Source organism: Narcine bancroftii, chromosome 2 (assembly GCF_036971445.1).
Source record: "Narcine bancroftii isolate sNarBan1 chromosome 2, sNarBan1.hap1, whole genome shotgun sequence".
NCBI classification, from domain to species: domain Eukaryota; kingdom Metazoa; phylum Chordata; class Chondrichthyes; order Torpediniformes; family Narcinidae; genus Narcine; species Narcine bancroftii.
In genome coordinates, this window is record NC_091470.1 from 188,946,870 (window position 1) to 188,964,158 (window position 17,289).

Sequence of the window (17,289 nt, forward strand, 5' to 3'; positions counted from 1 at the left end):
TTCTGTATTCCAACGAGTACAATCCAAGAGCCAACAAACTTTCCTTCTGTGCTAACCCTTTCATTCCTGGATTCGTTCTAGTAAATCTGCTCTGAACCCTCTCCAACACCAGCAGGTCATTTCTCAAACAAGGCACCCAAAACTGTACACCGTACTCCAAGTGAGGTCTCACCAGTCCCAACATTACATCTTATCCCTCTGGAACGAATGCCAACATTACATTTTCCTTCAACCTGGAGATCAACTTTCCAGGCATCCTACATGTAGACTCCCAACTCCGAATTTTGAATTTTCTCCCCTTCTCAATAAACGTCTGCCCATCTACTTCTTTCCACCAAAGTGCACGGGCGTACACCTTCGAACATTGCATTTCATCTGCTGCCTCTTTGCCCGCTCTCCTCATCTGCCCAAGCCTCTCCGTTTCCCCAGCACCACCTATTTTGCTGAAGGTTTTTACCTTGTGGGAGTTATACACAGGCCTCCCAACAGCAGCTGGGATGTGGACCACAAAACACCATGTTCATTGCCTTTCGCCTGCATCGAGCGTTGTCAACATCCTTCATGGTAGAAGGAGAGGCCCCAGTGGTCTTTTCCGCTGACTTCACCATTCCCTGCAGGGTCTTACAGCCCGAGGGGTGGTGTGGCTTCCAAACCACGTGGTGACGCAGTTGCGCAGGATGCTCTCGATACATCCCCTGTAGAATGTAGTGAGGATGGGGGGGGGGGGGGGTGGTGGGTTGGAATGAATTTCTGCTCTGTTTGAACAGGTTTCTCATTGCCAGAGCTTTTCCATAGAATGACACAGCTTTACAGCAAGTGACGTCTCCCCTTAAACATGATCTCCACCATCATGGCAGGGGGTGGGGGAGAGGCAGGTGGTGGGAGGGGAAAAGGAGAGAAAGGCCCCATGTTCCAAAATATGACCAGTGAACACGTGATGCTTGCTTTTTTGTAGGGGGGGTGAGAGCCTTAGTGGGGGGGGGGGTGTGGGGGATCTCTCAGTCGTGCACTGTCCTCCAGACCACTGGGAAATCATTCTAATTTGTCCCTCCTCTCTGGAAAGCGGCAGGGTGTGCAAGGATAAATGGTGGACAGGGCTGGAATCATCAACACGGTTCCGTGCCACCTTGGTCATTTCACGAGTACCATGATACAGGAGGTTATTTGGCCTGTCGAGACTGCTCCGCCATTCCGTCACACGCTGCTCCATTCTCCCACTCAGCCCCACTCCCCTGCCTTCTCCCCAAAACCTATGATGCCCTGACTATTCAATCTCCGCTTTAAATACATCCACCCTCCTGGGCCCCACAGCCACCTGCGGTAGTAAATTTGAGAGGTTCACCTCTCCCCGGCAAAATAAATTCTTCTGCAGCTCTGTTTTAAATGGGCGCCCTTCAGAATCAGAATCAGAATCAACATTTATTGTCATGGAATTGCTATAACATTTGATGCCTTGAGCCAGTAAATATTGCTAAAAATTACATTAAAAAATAAATAAATTTCTGCAAAAAGAAAAGAAAGTGCCTATGGCTCATTGTCCATTTGAAAATCCAATGGAGGAGGGGAAGAAACCATCCTGGTGCCATTGAGTGCTCGTCTTCAGGCTCCTGTACCTTCTCCCTGATGGTTGCAGAGTGAAGGGGACATGGCCTGGGTGGTGGAGGTCCTTGAGGCTGTAAATTCTGGATGGGAGATGCCAGAGAGATGTGGTGGAAAATTGCTTGTCACCTTGGGAGGCTGGTGACGAGTGGAGTGCCTCAGGGGTCTGTTGTGTGTTATATTTATCAATGATCTGGATGATAGGGTGGTAAATTGGATGAGCGGGTAAGCAGATGATATGAAGATTTGCAGTGTCATGAACAGCGAGGAAGGGTTTCAAAGCTTGCAGTGGGATATAGGCCGGTTAGAAGAGTGGGCTGAAAGATGGCAGATGGAGTATAATGCTGAGAAGTGTGAGGTGCTACATTTTGGTAGGAATAATCAACACAGGTCATATATGTTAAGTGGTAGACAATCAAGGAGTGCAGTAGAACAAAGGGATTTAGGAATACTGGTACATAATTCCATGAAAGTGGAGTCACGTGCAGATAGGGTAGTGAAGGAAGCTTTTGGTACGTTGGCCTTCATAAATCAGAGTATTGAGTACAGGAGTTGGGATGTCATGTTTTTTTTTTCTTTTTCAATCTGTTTATTGAGTTATATTGAACATGTATACAACAGGAGAGTTACATTATATTCATGTGTTTACAAGTGTGTAAGAACAAGAACATATTAGTATTTGACAAATATTTATTAACCATAAATTTCTTCTCCTCTTGTAAAACCAAAAGAAAAAAGAGAGAAAAAAATAAATTTTATTATAAAATTCCTTCTAACTAATCAATAAAAAAAGAAAAACCAATGGACGATCCATTCTGAGAGTAAAGTAGGAAAGCAAAGGGTTTCCCGGTTAAAACCAAATTTACCATTAGGAACTAAGAGAGAATCCAGTATAAAATTATGACTATTAAACTATATGAAAATATTGAATAAACAGTTGCCAAACTTCTACAAATTTAAAAGATGTATCAAATGACCGACTCTTAATTTTCTCCAAACTTAAACATGACATGACAGCAGAGAGCCATTGAAGTCGAATAGGTGGGTTAGGATGCCATGTGAGTTACCTATAGACTATGTGCAACAGGCACTTCAACGCTCTGGAGAAATTTTACCAATGCTGGCTGCATAAAATTCTTTATATCCAAACATGAGCATCTTCTCCTAGACTAATATCTCCAGAATTGAGCACCTAATTATGGCCAGTCCACTCCCTTTGGCAGACTACATTGTTTGTATGTGCAACATCAGGTGCACAAAACAAACACTCCATTCCAGGGAATAGACCGAGGAAACAATTCAGGAATGTTTTCAAAACTTCCTTGAAAAGTTTCAAAAATCTATTGATATAAAAAATAAAAGTCTGCAGATACAGTGGTTGAAGTAAAAACGCAATGCTGGAAAAACTCAGCAAGTTGGCAGGCACCCAAACAAAATGGTGGGAGAGGTCAGGGAGGGTAGGGGAAAGGAGCACCGTACCACAGCCAGGGGTGTAGAGCTCGTGGAAAGAACCAAAGACTTGTTGATCCAAACCAAGGCTTTTATAGCAAAAGACAGGAGCTCTTCACAGGTGGCCGACCAGTCCGGAATAATCCAACCTGGCTAGGGACACAACCCTTTAAGGCCCGACAGTAGGTGTGGCTAAGCTCTCAGCCAATCGCTGTAAGCACAGTCATTACACTCTAGATACTGTAACTATATACATTGGTGATAGGTCTGTACTATCACAAGGGGATAATGGGTGGATAAGGGAGGGAGAGGGGGTGGCTCTGTGAATGGAGAGGGAAGGGGTGGCAAGCTGGAGGAAAGAAGAGGGATGGAGAAGAGAATGGAAGAATGGGGAGATGGCTAGCAGAAACTGGAGAAGTCAGTGTTGATGTCCTCTGGCTAGAGAGTGCCAAAGTGGAAAATTAGGCATTGCTCCTCCAATTTGTGGGTGGTCTTGGTTTGACAGTACGTGAGGTCATAAGTGAGGTGCAGGATTGAAATGGTTGGCCACTGGGAGACCCCTGTCACTTATGCAGACAGAGCCACACTTGCACGCACCTCCTCCCTCATTGGGGTCCTGAACAGTCCTCCCAAATGAAGAAACACTTCACTTGTGTATCCATGGGAGTCATCTACTGCATCAGGTGCTCCCTTTGTGGCCTTCTCTACATTGGAGAATATGGATGCAGATTGGGCTGTATTTTTGAAGTTGTATAGGGCGATGATAAGGCCAAATGTGGAATATTGTGAGCAGTTTTGGTCGCTGATGGACATCAACAAAATGGAGAGAGTGCAGAGAGGATTTACAAGAATGTTGCCTGGGTTTCAGGGTTTGACCTACAGGGAAAGGTTGAAGATTGAGGGGGTGATTCGAAAGAGGTATTTAAAATTATGAGGGGGACAGATTGAGCCATTGTGGACTGTCTTTTTCCATTGAGAGTGGGGGAGATTCAAACATGGATTGAGATCAAAGGGAGAAAGTTTAGGGGAAACATGAGGGGGAACTTCTCCACTCAGAGGGTGGTGGGAGTGTGGAATCTGCTTCCGGCCAAAGTGTAGATGTGGGCTTGATTTTAATATTTAAGGAAAAGTTGGATAGGTATATGGACAAGAGAGGTGTGTGGGGGGGTTATGGGCCGGGTGTGGGTCAATGGGAGTAGGAGGGAGAAGGTGTTCGGCCTGTTTCTGTGCTGTAATTGTTGCATGGTTATATGGTTTTCCTTGACTTCTCTGCCATGGGAAAGTACTCTACCATGCCCGGCCAATACAGTTACATCTGCCGATGATTTGTTCCACTGAGTGCTTCTTGAACTCCTGCCTCCGGAGCACGTGACGCTTGGGATTTTTCAAGCCCTTCCATTTTTTTCCTTTGCATTACATGCCACTGTGTTCACAGAATTTAAAACTGAGAAAGGCAAATGGAACGATTTTTTTTACCCCGCCGATACCGTTCATCTGAAGTACAACAATATTTCATGTTGAAATGGTGGTTTGGAGACACAGAAATGCTGGAGAAACTCAGCCAGTAGGGCTCATAGGTGGTAGAGAAATATTACCGACATTTCAGGCCTGAGCCATGGCATAGGAGCAGATATAGGCCATTCAGCCCATTGAGCCTTCCCCACCATCATGAGCTGATCCTTTTCCCCACTGCCCGGCCTTCTCCCCATAACCTTTGATGCCCTGGATAATGAATCTCTTTCCTAAATACACCCAATGATCTGACAAATTCCATACATTTATTGCCCCCTGGCTGAAGAAATCCCTCTCTGTTCTAAGCAGACACCTTTCAATCGTGAAGTAGCGCCCTCTTGTCCTAGACTCTCCCTCCATGGGAAACAACTAGTGACAGATGAGTACCACCCGGGCCCTAGGCTGAGCTTTAGTAAGGCCCCCCCCCACTCCCTCCCAAATGACCTTGCTGTCCCCGCCCCACAGCCCCCCTTGTTGAACAGAACAAAGTGAAATTGTTCCATTTATTAGCCTTTGGGCATCACGTGTTCTAAATTTATCCACTGGGCCACGTGCTGGAGGATGGAAGGAAAAACGACATTAAAATCAAACAAAACTTTACAGAAGCCGTCTGCTAGCCCCGAATAATTTGAAAAGTCTATTAGTTACAAAAGGATAAATAAAATCAGTTCTTAAAAGAAAAACAGCCTCGATGCAAAATACCACAGGATAACGGAGAATCTTTATTTACAAAGTAACCGTTTCGTGACTGACGCTTGCATGAGCCGAACTCTGATGCAGGAAGCTGACCTCAGACTCGCATGTGCATACAAATGAATGTGTAGTGCAGCTGAGAGGATTCAAGGCCAGAGAGAGTACAACATGCTTTTATTCAGTCAGAATAGCACACAACAGTCTTTGGATGAACTGGGGTTTTGGCGAGGATCCAGAGTTTACATTCGGAGATGCAGGCGGCTGGATGCTGGTTCACGGGAACCAGACATCAGATCCGGGATTCAAGAGGTCGCTGAAGGCAAGAAGGTCTCCCAAGAGAGTTTAGCGCTGGGTAGTCAATGCTCATGGTGACTCTTGGTTTGCCTTGAGGCAGGCAAAAGTTGAAGTATATCAGGTAGATTACATTTTTACATATTATTATGTGACCATAAATGGAGTCTTCAAACCTTGAATGAACCCCACAACAGTGCTGTCTTGCTTGATACCAAAAGATCTTCTGTTTTCAATGTTATTCTGTAATTGTGCTCTTGTACACAGAGGTATGAAAGTTAGAGTGGATCTTTTAGACTGCTCACGGTAGAGTCCTTCACTGCTGGTAGAAGGTGCCCAATAGACTGAAGCCTCCACTGCTCACTTCCCATTGCTCGCCCTGCTACCCAAAATTCTGCTTGACCTGATACCCTCTGAATGCCCACCTTCATTGGTGGCTATTGGGCTTCTACAGGATCTCTATCAAGGACGTCCCGGCCGGCCGCATCGCCGTGCGATACGTTTGCTGCAGAGAAATGGATCGGAAATAAATCCACAGGACCATAAGAGTGGCAGAGAGGATAGTGCGAGTCTCCTCCACACCAACTCCACAATCATTGACGTGATTCTACCGGGATCATTGTTTGAAGAGGGCGCGCAGAATCACTGAGGGTATCTTTCAGTGGCTCCCGTCCATGGAAGAGATACAGGGGTATCAGAGCCAGCACCTCCAGGCTGAGGAACAGCTTTTTGCCGCGGGCAGTGAGGACGCTGAACGACTGAATGAACTGCTCACACTGACCATCCGAGACTCTCATATTCAGGAAGTGAAATTACTTGTATAGATGAAATACTTGTCCTGTATGTGTACTATTTGACTGTATGTGCACTTTGTCTGGTTGGGTGTTTTACACTGATGACTGGAGAACACTGTTTCGTCAGGTTGTACTTGTACAATCAGATGACAATAAACTTGACATTGCCCATCCTAATACCCCTCCTTCCCCATCCTGACACCCCTCATTATACTCTCCTCTTGCTCTGAGACATCTTTAACTTGTCCCTCGTCCCTCCCGCACCGCCCTGATTCCCCAGTTACCCCGTTCTCTACTCAACGTCCAGGGGTTCAGTAGGTGGCTGGCCTACCTCTGCATGGAGGCATGTGTGAGAGGAAGGGCGATTGTGCGCAGGCAGCGACAGGGTAATGGGGAGCAAAGAGCGTGAACGTGTTAGTGTGAGCACATGAGCATGAGTGTGTGTGTGCGTGTGGGTTGGCGGGTGGGTGTGTGTGTAAGCCTGCATTTGCATGTGTGTGTGTGCGTGCGCACGCAGATGTTTCTTTGTGCGTGCGTGTGTGTGTTGGTGGGTGGGTGTGTTTGTAAGCCTGCATTTCCATGTCTGTGTGTGTGTGCATGTTTTTTGTGCATGTGTGGGTCTCTGTGTGTGTGTGCATGTTGGTAGGTGTGTGTTTGTTCACGTGTGTATGTACATGTGTTTCTTTGTGTTTGTGTGTGTGTGTGTGTGTGTGTGTGTGTGTGTCTAAACCCAGCTTCCTTTCGAGTTATATTGTCAACCCTCTCCACAACATAAAATGTAAAAGACATGTAGAGACGTGGGTTTCTGACAGGAGATGAACTACTGCAGCTCCTGACCAAATGTTTCATTGTGATATTTATTAGTATCATCAGTTGAGAGTTGACCCTTTTATTCAGCAGATTCTGTCCTTGGCCAGGGTGGGACTACAGAGGAAGTGCTTCTCACAGCTGGCATTCTTCTTGCTCAAGGTTCAAGATAAAGTTGTAAAATTTCTTACAGCTGCTTCGATATTTCGAGGCCGAGCATTTCCTTTCGGTTGGGACCTCTTCAATCCAGGTCTGGAAGTCGAGTATGTACTGCATGCTGCATGGTAGGATGGTGGGGTAGGGTGGAGAGAGCGAGAGAGAGAGGTGGAGAAGGTGGGAGAAAGAGAATGTGAGAGAGAGAGAGGGAGGGAGGGAGAGAAGCAGAGAGAGAAGGGGAGGAGAGAGTGTGGGAGAGAGGGGAAAGAGGGAGAGGAAGGGAGAGGTGGAGAGGGTTGGAGAGAGGGGAGAGAGAGAGAGAGGGATAGAGGGGGAGAGAGATTGGAGAGGGGGAGAGAGAGAGAGAGAGAGAGAGAGAGAGAGAGAGAGAGAGAGAGAGAGAGAGAGAGAGAGAGAGAGGAAAAATTTATAATTTACTCTGTGAGTCAAAGCACCATTCACATGTCCGGGACACAGAGGCGTATTTCACTGCTCACACAGGCAATGCCGGTGGGACTCAGTAGGTTGACAGATCCTGTGGAACACACAGGGGACTGTTGATGGTGGAATCTTGGGTTAAACAGCATCAGTGGAAGAAATAGAAAAGTCGGCGTTTTGGGCCTGGACCCTCTCTGCAGAAGGTCCTTCGCGGTTTTATTTCAGGTTTGTGGCATCTGCAGGATTACAAACTGACTGGGAGCCATTCAGGATGGCGGGTCTCCTCTCCGGAGACGGTGGACCACCTGTCAGGCACGGCAGCATTTTCCCGGGATTTTGGTTGTGCCAGCTGCCTGGTCAGCTCCTTCCCATTGGGAATGGGCAGAGGTGGCTTCTCTAATCTTTGTCACGGAGGTCACAGCTGTTCCCAGGATCACACATTACATCGCAGTAACAGACCATTTAGGTCCATGAGTCCGTGCAGCCCAATTTACACCCCATTAACCTACACATCCAGTAGTGGGAGGAAACCAGAGCCCCCGGGGCAGGCACAGGTAGAACATATAAATAGACAGCGTGGGATTCGAACCCTGGTCCCAATCACTGGCACCATAAAGGCGCTGTGCTAACCACTACACCAACCATGCCACACTTTCCACAGGCCCTTCGGCTCACAATGTTGTGCTGATCTATATAAACCCACTCAACAAACAAAACCATCCCAACCTCACCTGCATTACCCTCTGTTTTTCTTGCGCCCATGACCCTGTCTTGTTCCTATTTGTGCCAGCCTCCGCCACCACCCCTGGCAATGCATTCCAGGCACCCACAGCTCTCTTCCCTTTTGACATCTCCCCTAAACTCTCCACCCCTCAGCTGAAACAGATATCCTCTAGCATTTGCTACTGGGAAATAGGTGCTGGCTGTCCACCCTGTCTAATCCTCTCATAATGTCGCAGATCTCTATTGTCGCCTCTCATCCTTGCCACTCTGAAAAAAGCCCCTAGCTCATTCGACCTTGCTCCACCATATACGATCTCCAAACCAGGCACCAGATCGTGGATCAACAAAGGCAGCCAGTGCCCTTTTTCCCAGGGTGGGAGTGGCAGACGCTAGAGGGCATCTGTACAAAGTGGAGGGAGGAAGGTTTAGGGGAGACATCAGGGGTAAGTTTTTTTTAATGCCGAGGGGTGGACACAAGATTGCAAGATACAGGAACAGAAGTCGGCCCATCGGCCCATCGAGTCTGCTCTGCCATTCCTAATTATGAGCAGATCTATCCTCCTACTTAACCCAATTCCCCGGCCTTCTCCCTGTAACCCTTGATGCCCTGACTAATCAAATACCTGCCCATCTCTGCCTTAGCTACACCCAATGACCTCACTTCCACAGCTGCCTGTGGCTACAAGTTCCACAGACCCTCTGACTGAAGAATCCTCCCACATCTCTGTTTTAAGTTGATGCCCTCTTGTCCTAGAATCTCCTACCGTGGGAAACATCCTATCCACTGCTGTTCAAGAATCAAGCTAGGGGGAAGGGGGGGTGAGGAGTGGGTGCCATACCCACCATGGACCTCCTCTGCCCGCTGTGCCGTCCCACTTACCCCTCCCTCCAGCGTTTCAGACAGACGCGCGTGCTTATAGGGCGCGGGGACGGAATCCCGCAATTCATTTTGGTGACACTCCCTCCGATGGCACTCCCCAGGTGAGGTCTGCACCCCCAGAGCCACATTAGTGCTGTGGGTGGGGGTGGTGGGTGGGGGGGGGGCATGGCCTGCGAATGCCCCCCCCCCTCCCCCATGACACCAAGTTTGATAAGGCCCACCCTCATCCTTCTGTACGCCCAACAAGTACAGTCCTGGCAGTCATTCCTTGATCATTCCTGGTATCATTCCAGGACATCGGCTCGGAACCCTCTCCAATACCAGCAGGTAATTTCTCAAACAAGGCACTGTACTCACCGGGGTATATAGGGTCCCTGCTCTTGTAAGTTAATCCTTCTAGATATCAACACCAACAATGCATTCACCTTCTTCACCACTAACTCAACCCGGAGGTTAACCTGCATGAGGACTCCCAAGTCTCTTTGAACCTCTGAATTTTCTACTTTCTCCCCACCTCGATAATCATCTGCCTGTCTACCTCTTCCCACCAAAGTGCACGGCCCTACACTTTCCAATGTTGCATTTCATCTGCTGCCTCTTTGCCTGCTCTCCTCATCGACCCAAGTCTCTCCGTTTCCCCAGCACCACCCTATTTCAGTGTCATTGGGCAAATTTAGCCAAAATGGTGGTGGAGGCTGAAACATTTGGGGCATTTAAGAGCCTTTTAGTTACACGGTGGAAAGAAAAATAGAGGGTAACGAGGTAGGAAGGGCTTATTTTGTTTTCCCTTGGTGGATAGAGGAAGGTCGGCACAGGACCGTGGGCTGGAGGGCCGTCTTTTTCGAGGTTATTCCAGAATTCAGTGTCTGTAGGGAGAGAGCAGAGATACTGCTATGATTAAACATGTTACTTTTTGCCACTGAGGTTGCCCTGATGCCTTTGCTGTGTTAGGGTTTGGGTCAGGGGAGGCAGCTGGCCTTTTGGAGAGTGCATCTCAGTAATCCTTACTTTCCGTGGATGTCCTGGGTCTTTCCATCCTTTCCCATCAAGAGGTAGGTCTTCCCGATCTTTAGTTTCAGCAGACAGGAAAGGCGCTTCAGAAAATTCCGCTCCTTTGTGATACTGATGTCCAGGTCTTTCGCTGTTTAAAAGGAGAGGACGGAATGTGTGAGGCTTGTTCTGTCAAGATCCCCCTGTTCAAGGCCGGTCAGGGACCCTCCGTGGATGGGAACTGCTCCGCCCAAGGCTGCAAGATACTGCCGGGGGTTGTGAACCTGGCTCAGATAATCACACACCCTCTCATCTCTGTCACATTCTGCACTCTCCTCCATCACACACACACCCCCTCCATCTCACACACACCCCACCCCTCCCCTCCATCATACACCCCTCCCCTCAAACACACCCTCTCCCCTCCATCACACACCCCTCTCCCCTCAAACACACACCCTCCCCTCCATTGATTTCATATTTTCCTTCCACTGCCTCAGGAAGCAGCCAATACAGTAAAAGACGGAGCCCACCCCCAACCAGCAGAATGAGGAGTGTGAGACCACCCACCCCCAGATTCAAGGACAGTTCCTTCCATACTCCTCAACCAACCCCACAAAGATAAAATCACCTTGCATTTGCTCTGAACCAACTGATCTCTCCGTGGGACGATACTCATTGGGGTCAGAAGGCTGAGGGGGATATTTGTATAAACATGAAAGGATGCTATGAGCTGGGAGGTTATTTCCACAGGCACTCTGGAATCAACCTGGTGACCCTCCTCTGCACCGCCTCCAAGGCCAGTATGCCCTTCCTCGAGTCAGGAGACCAGAACTGCATTGAGTTCTCCGGGTGCGGCCTCACCAAGACCTCGTATGGACCCTGCTCCTAAATTCAATCCCTCTGGCCATGAAGGCCAACATTATATTTGCTTTCCTGATTACTGGTTGTACCTGCAAACCAACCTTTCATGATTCATACACAAGCGCTCCCAGTTCACCCGATTAACCTGCACCACTCTGGGACGGAGGAGGGAACTTTGAGCAAGTGTTGAGGGGGATGGGAAATCCACACAGATACAGGGAAGAATGTGTGAAGTACGCACGCACACATGCACGCACGCACGCACATGCATGCCCCCCCCTTACAGAGCCGGATTCGAACCGGCATCGGTATGAGTGTCTCAGCCCACACTGTTAGTTCATCCCTTTTCCAATTGCTAGATTCGCCTGGTCTCCATGGGCAAGGCACCCACCTCGGAGGCTTCACTTTCACATACATGAGAGCCTCTCAAGGATTGACAGCAAAGGTGAAAGGTCAGGCAGAGTGAGTGCCGAACATGTCCACAGGCTGGGACAGAGGCTGCAGCGTACAGAAAAGAAAGTACTTACACAGCTTGACGACTCTCGTGATGGAGACTGTGTAGATATTGAAGGCTCCTGTTGTGTTGGCAGTGGACACCCTGGCGAGGTAGACTGGAAGCAGATCACAGAATGAGCGTGAGTATTCAAGCACAGCACAAGCCCTTCGGCCCATCATATTACATATGAACCTACTCAACAATTGAAACCTTCCCTCCCTACTACCCCAATCTCATGATTTTTCTTGCATCCATGTGCCTGTCTAAGAATCTTTTAACTGTTCCACCACCACCCCTGGCAACACATTCCTGGCACCCACCACTCTGTGTGTAAAAAAAAACTCACGCCTGACGTGTCCCCTATACATTTCTCCTCTCGTGCATTAGGTCTCCACTCCATCGAGGACATCGGTAAGATGCAACATATCAAGACAGCAGCCGTTATCTTCAAGGACCCCCGCCACCCTTTTCACTATCCTACCACCAGGGAGGAAGTTACAGGAGCCCAAAGATGGCACCAGGACAGCTTTTTCCCCTCTGCCATCAGATTTCTGAACGGACAACGAACCACGGGCATGGCCTCTTTCAGCCGCAAAGCAATGGATTTCATGGCATGCTCTGATTGTGATCGACCGCCGCCCCAGAAGAAAGGTGTCAGATGTCCGCCCTCTCAGAATCTTGTAGCCCTCTGTGAAGTCACCTTCTTCGCTCCAGAGAGAAAAGCCCTCGCCCTGCTAACCTTGCCCTGTAAGACACTCTTTTCAATCTAGCCAACCTGCTGCTAAATCTCCTCCGACCCCTCTCCACATCCTTTACTGTATTGGCGATCAGAACTGAATGCAACATTCCAAGTGTGGTCTCACCAGAGATTTGTAGAGTTGCAGCATCCCCTTGAACTCAATCCCCTAACTAATGAGGTCCAGCATTCCATAGACCTTATTAATGATCCTATCCACCTGCGCGGTGACCTTGAGGTCCCTCTGTTCTTCCACAGTATGAAAAATCTTGCCATTAACCCTGAACTCAGACTTCAGGTTTGACCTGTCAAAATGCATCACCTCACACTTATCCTGATTAAACTCTTCTCCGTCCAACTCTACATCCAATTGATATCCTGTTGTGACCTATGACAACCTTCTACACTATCCAATGAAGGTCTTCAAGGTCAAGTTTATTGACAGCTGATGGCACAAGTACAACCCGACGAAACAGCATTCTCCGGTCCTCAGTGCAAAACACGCGAACACACACCCAGACATAACACACATACAGACAGACAATATGTACCAAATATACAGGTATAAAAATAAATAAATAAACACTGCTTAATGGGTGGTCAGTGTGAGCAGTTCCTTTGGTCGATCAGAGTTCTCCTTGCCCATAGGAAGAAGCTGTTCCCCAGCCTGGTGGCACTGGCTCTGATCCTCCTGTATTTCTTCCCTGACGGGAGCAGCTGAAAGATGCTGTGCGCAGGGTGGGAGGGTCCTCAACGATTTTGCCCGTCCTCTTCAGACAATGATCCCGGCAGATCACGTCAGGATGGGGGTGGGGGGGGGGGGAGACTCCAATGATCCTCTCTGCCGCTCTTATGGTCCTGTGGATTGACCTCTGATCCATTTCTCTGCAGCAACCATACCCACACGGTGACACAGCTGGCTGGGAGCTGCTGTGGAAGGTTAGCATGATGGTGGCCGGTGGTCTCGCCCGCTTCAGTCTTCTCAGGGAGTGCAGTCGCTATTGCGCCTTCCTGACAAGTGAGGTGATGAAGAGTGACTATGACAGGTTACTAGTTAAATAGACTCCGGGGAACTTGGTCTCTCCACTACAGAGTTGTTGATGTGTAGTGGAGGGTGGTCATTCCTGGTCCTCCTGAAGCCCACGATCATTTCCTTCGTCTTGTCCACGTGACGACTCAGGTTGTTGATCTCGCACCACGTCACAAGATTTTCCACCTCTTCCCCGTGAATCTTGGATTGTTATAACTGCGAGATTTATCAGTCTTGGCGTCTGGACTTGCGTGTTTCGTTTTGTTGAAGGGGGTGATCGGTCACTGGGAGCACGCACAAGGGCCAGGGAGAGGCACGGGGCATTGCAGAGACGCAGCAGGTAGTGTTATGGCCTCCCAGCACCGGAGAGCCAGGTTCCGTCCCGATCACCAGTGCTGCCTGTGCAGAGTCTGCGGGTTCTCCTCGTGATCCCCCCCCCCCCCCGCCCACTGTGTTGCTCTTGTCTGTGCATTGCATCTCCTGCTTTCAACCCCACCCCAGCAGGTGGGGGAGTGGTAGATTTCAGTGGAGGGGGGGGTGGTTTGGGGGCATGAAATGGGATCGCGGGGTTATTCCCTGCATTTCTGGAAACAGGATGTGGTGAATGTCTGCCAAGCTGCCTGTCTCCCCTCTGGCGAGCCTTGCTGTACTAACATTGGCTGTTTGACCACATCGTCTTTGTCTACTTCACCAACTGGCACTTCAATTTTATTAGCCAGAGCGGCTGATAATCGACCAGTCTGCCCCGAGGGCCAGAGAAATTTTCAACCACTGGATTGCTTGTTTCGATTACTACATGGCTCGAAACAACGTGGTCGATGAGGCAATACAGTGGGGCCACCTGAATACCCTGCTGGGCGAGGTCCATTTCGCCATAACGCAAGGAGCTACCACTCTGGCTATAGCCCGGGAACGTCCGACCGCTTACTATGCAGCGCCATGGAATGTGGTGCTTGCTCGACACCAGTTGCTGACTAGATGCCAGAAACCCGGGGAAAGTGATGCTGCCTATACACTGGCCCTAGACTCACTGGCAAACGAATGTGATGTCAGGGCAGTCAATGTGCAACAACACCGCAATGCCTTGAAGCTGGATGCTTTAGTCAACGAGATTGACTCCAGTTACATCCGACAGAGGCTGCTGGAGATGGAGCCTTTAACCTATGACCGGGCAGTCACTCTAGCCAAAACACTGAGAAGAACCATGCGGTCCAATGAAATGCTAGAAACCGAAAAGGAAACATCCAGGAGGGCTGGAACCCCTAAGGAAAGAAAAAGGCGAACCCCTGAAAAATGCTACTTCTGTGATAAGAGCTGGCACCCCAGACAGCAGTGCCTGGCTCGATTTGCTCCCTGCAGCTAATGTGGGAAACTTGGCTACTTCGATAAAGTGTGTAAGGTGAAAAAAAGATAAAAAGAAGAGAAACACCAAGAAAATGCATCCTGGAGCTGCAGGAATGGAAGACAACTGTGAAAAGGGGGAATCTTCAGATGAGCAGGCTGAATCAAGTTCAAGTAATGGCGAGGTAAGATTCCCCTGTGATAGCTTAATTGACTCCAAAGTTTGGGGGATGTTACGGACTAGAACGGTCGACTATGAAGGGGGAGGTGAATGGTGAGACTCTTGATTGTCTAATAGACTCGGGGAGTACTGACAGCTACATCCATGAGAAAGTTGCCAGAGCCTTAAATTTGCGGAGATATCCAGCAAACTAAAAGATATCGATGGCTTGTCGTGAACTTACCAAAACTGTACAGGACAAGTGCAAAGTTACTTTAAATTTGCAGGGACATTGCCTTGCTGATGTGTGTCTCTTTATTATGCTGGAGCTCTGCGCCCCTGTGGTACTGGGGTTAGATATTCAATCTCAGATGAACAGTGTAGTGTTAAATTTCGGTGGGCCGTTACCCACAGTTACTGCGGTCTGTCCGCATTAAAGATCAAAGCTCCTTCCCTTTTTAGTGATTTATCCCGAGTGTCAGCTGATTGCCACTAAGAGCCGTTCTTTTTGCTGTAAGAGGATTGTGAGTTTATCAAAGCGGAGATCCAGAGACTGCTTAAAGAGGGAGTAATTGAACCCAGTAAGAGTCCGTGGCAAGCCCAGGTGGTCGTTGTGAAAAATCACACTAAGAGACAACTACAGCCAGATGATCAACCATTATACTAACCAGGATGCCTACCCCCTGCCACGCATCAATGAAATAATTATCATATAGCACAATACAAAGTGTACTCCACTATTGACCTCAAAGCAGCTTATCACCAAATCCCCATTAAGAAAAGGGAACGGCCCTATACGGCTTTTGAGGCTGATGAGGGTTAAATCAGTTTAAAAGGGTACCTTTTGGGGTCATTAATGGTGTGTTCATGTTTCAGAGGGAAATGGATAAGATTGTTAGGACGTATGAGTTACAGGGTACGTTTCCCTATCTGGATAATGTCACTATCTGTGGGAAAACACAGGCTGAGCACGACAACAACTTAAAGAAATTTTTAGCAACAGCTAAAGAACTCAACCTTACATTTAACGAGAGCAAATGTGTGTTCAACGTGACAGAGCTACCCATTCTGGGCTACATTGTCCGCAAGGGTGAAATCTGCCCCAACCCAGAAGGAATGGCCCCCCCTTAAGAAGTTACCACCCCCAAACTCAGCAAAAGCCCTTAAAATGTGTATGGGATTCTTTTCCGACTACTGTAAATGGGTTCAGGACTATGCCACGAAGGCACGCCCTCTGTATGACACTAAATCTTTTCCTCTCTCTCCAATGGCCTTGAAGGCTTTCGAGAGAATTAAAGCTGATATTGCCAAAGCTGCACTCTCGTCCATTGACGAGGATGTCCCATTCCAAGTGGAAACTGATGCCTCAGATTGTGCCTTGTCAGGAACTCTTAATCAAAAGGGCAGACCTCTGGCATTCTTCTCCCGCACGTTATGCAGACCTGAACTTAAACATCCTGCATTGAAAAAGAAGCCCAGGCTATTATTGAAGCTATTCACTACTGGAGACATTTTCTAGTTGGCATAAAATTTACTCATGTCACTGATCAGAAATCTATAGCCTACATGTTCAGTACTAAACACAAAAGTAAAATCAAGAATGATAAGATGGGACGCTGGCGAATAGAACTCTCAACTTATAATTATGAGATCCAGTACAGACCGGGCAGGTTAAATGGTCCCTCTGACGCATTGTCACGATCTGCTGCTGGTGCTCAGCTGGAGGGGCTAAAAGAAATCCATAGCAGACTGTGCCACCCAGGAGTCACGAGATTCTTCCACTACAAAAGGGCTAACAACCTTCCTTACTCTCTGGAAGAAGTCAGGAAACTGACTAAAAGCTGTCCTCTTTGTGCAGAATGCAAACTGCAATACTTTAAAGCTCCAGAAGCCACTGTCATCAAGGCAACCCGACCTTTTGAGAGGATTAGCTTAGATTTTAAAGGACCGTTACCTTCCAACAACAAAAATATATATTTTGTTACTGTAATTGATGAATATTCCAGGTTTCCCTTTGCAATACCCTGCTCTGACGTCTCGTCAGTGTCTGTCATTAAGTCACTTGACAGAATTTTCAGCATTTTTGGTTTTCCCAATTACATTCATACTGACAGGGGCTCAGCATTCATGAAGACTGAACTGCTGTGAGCCCTGCTACAGAAGGGGATTGTCACCAGCCGTAACACGAGCTACAACCCTCAGGTCAATGGGCAGGTCGAAAGGGCTAATGCTACAGTCTGGAAGACTGTTAATCTTGCTTTAAAAACATATGGTTACCCTGTTACCCGGTGGCAGGGTACATTCTATTCGGTCATTATTGTGTACTGCAA

At 48.2% G+C, this 17,289-nt stretch overlaps 1 protein-coding gene across 1 annotated transcript in view; it reads right to left on the bottom strand.

Annotated features, from left to right (window-relative positions):
* Window positions 1-7,181: 7,181 nt before the first annotated feature.
* Window positions 7,182-17,289, bottom strand: part of c4 (complement component 4) — a 150,829-nt gene continuing 140,721 nt past the window's right edge. The window contains exons 39-41 of the mRNA XM_069919655.1: window positions 11,724-11,807; window positions 10,351-10,483; window positions 7,182-7,422 (exon numbers count right to left, since the gene is read on the bottom strand). Of these exons, the coding sequence (XP_069775756.1) occupies window positions 7,281-7,422; window positions 10,351-10,483; window positions 11,724-11,807 (359 nt within the window). The 3' untranslated portion in view covers window positions 7,182-7,280. The remainder of the gene's footprint in view (window positions 7,423-10,350; window positions 10,484-11,723; window positions 11,808-17,289) is intronic.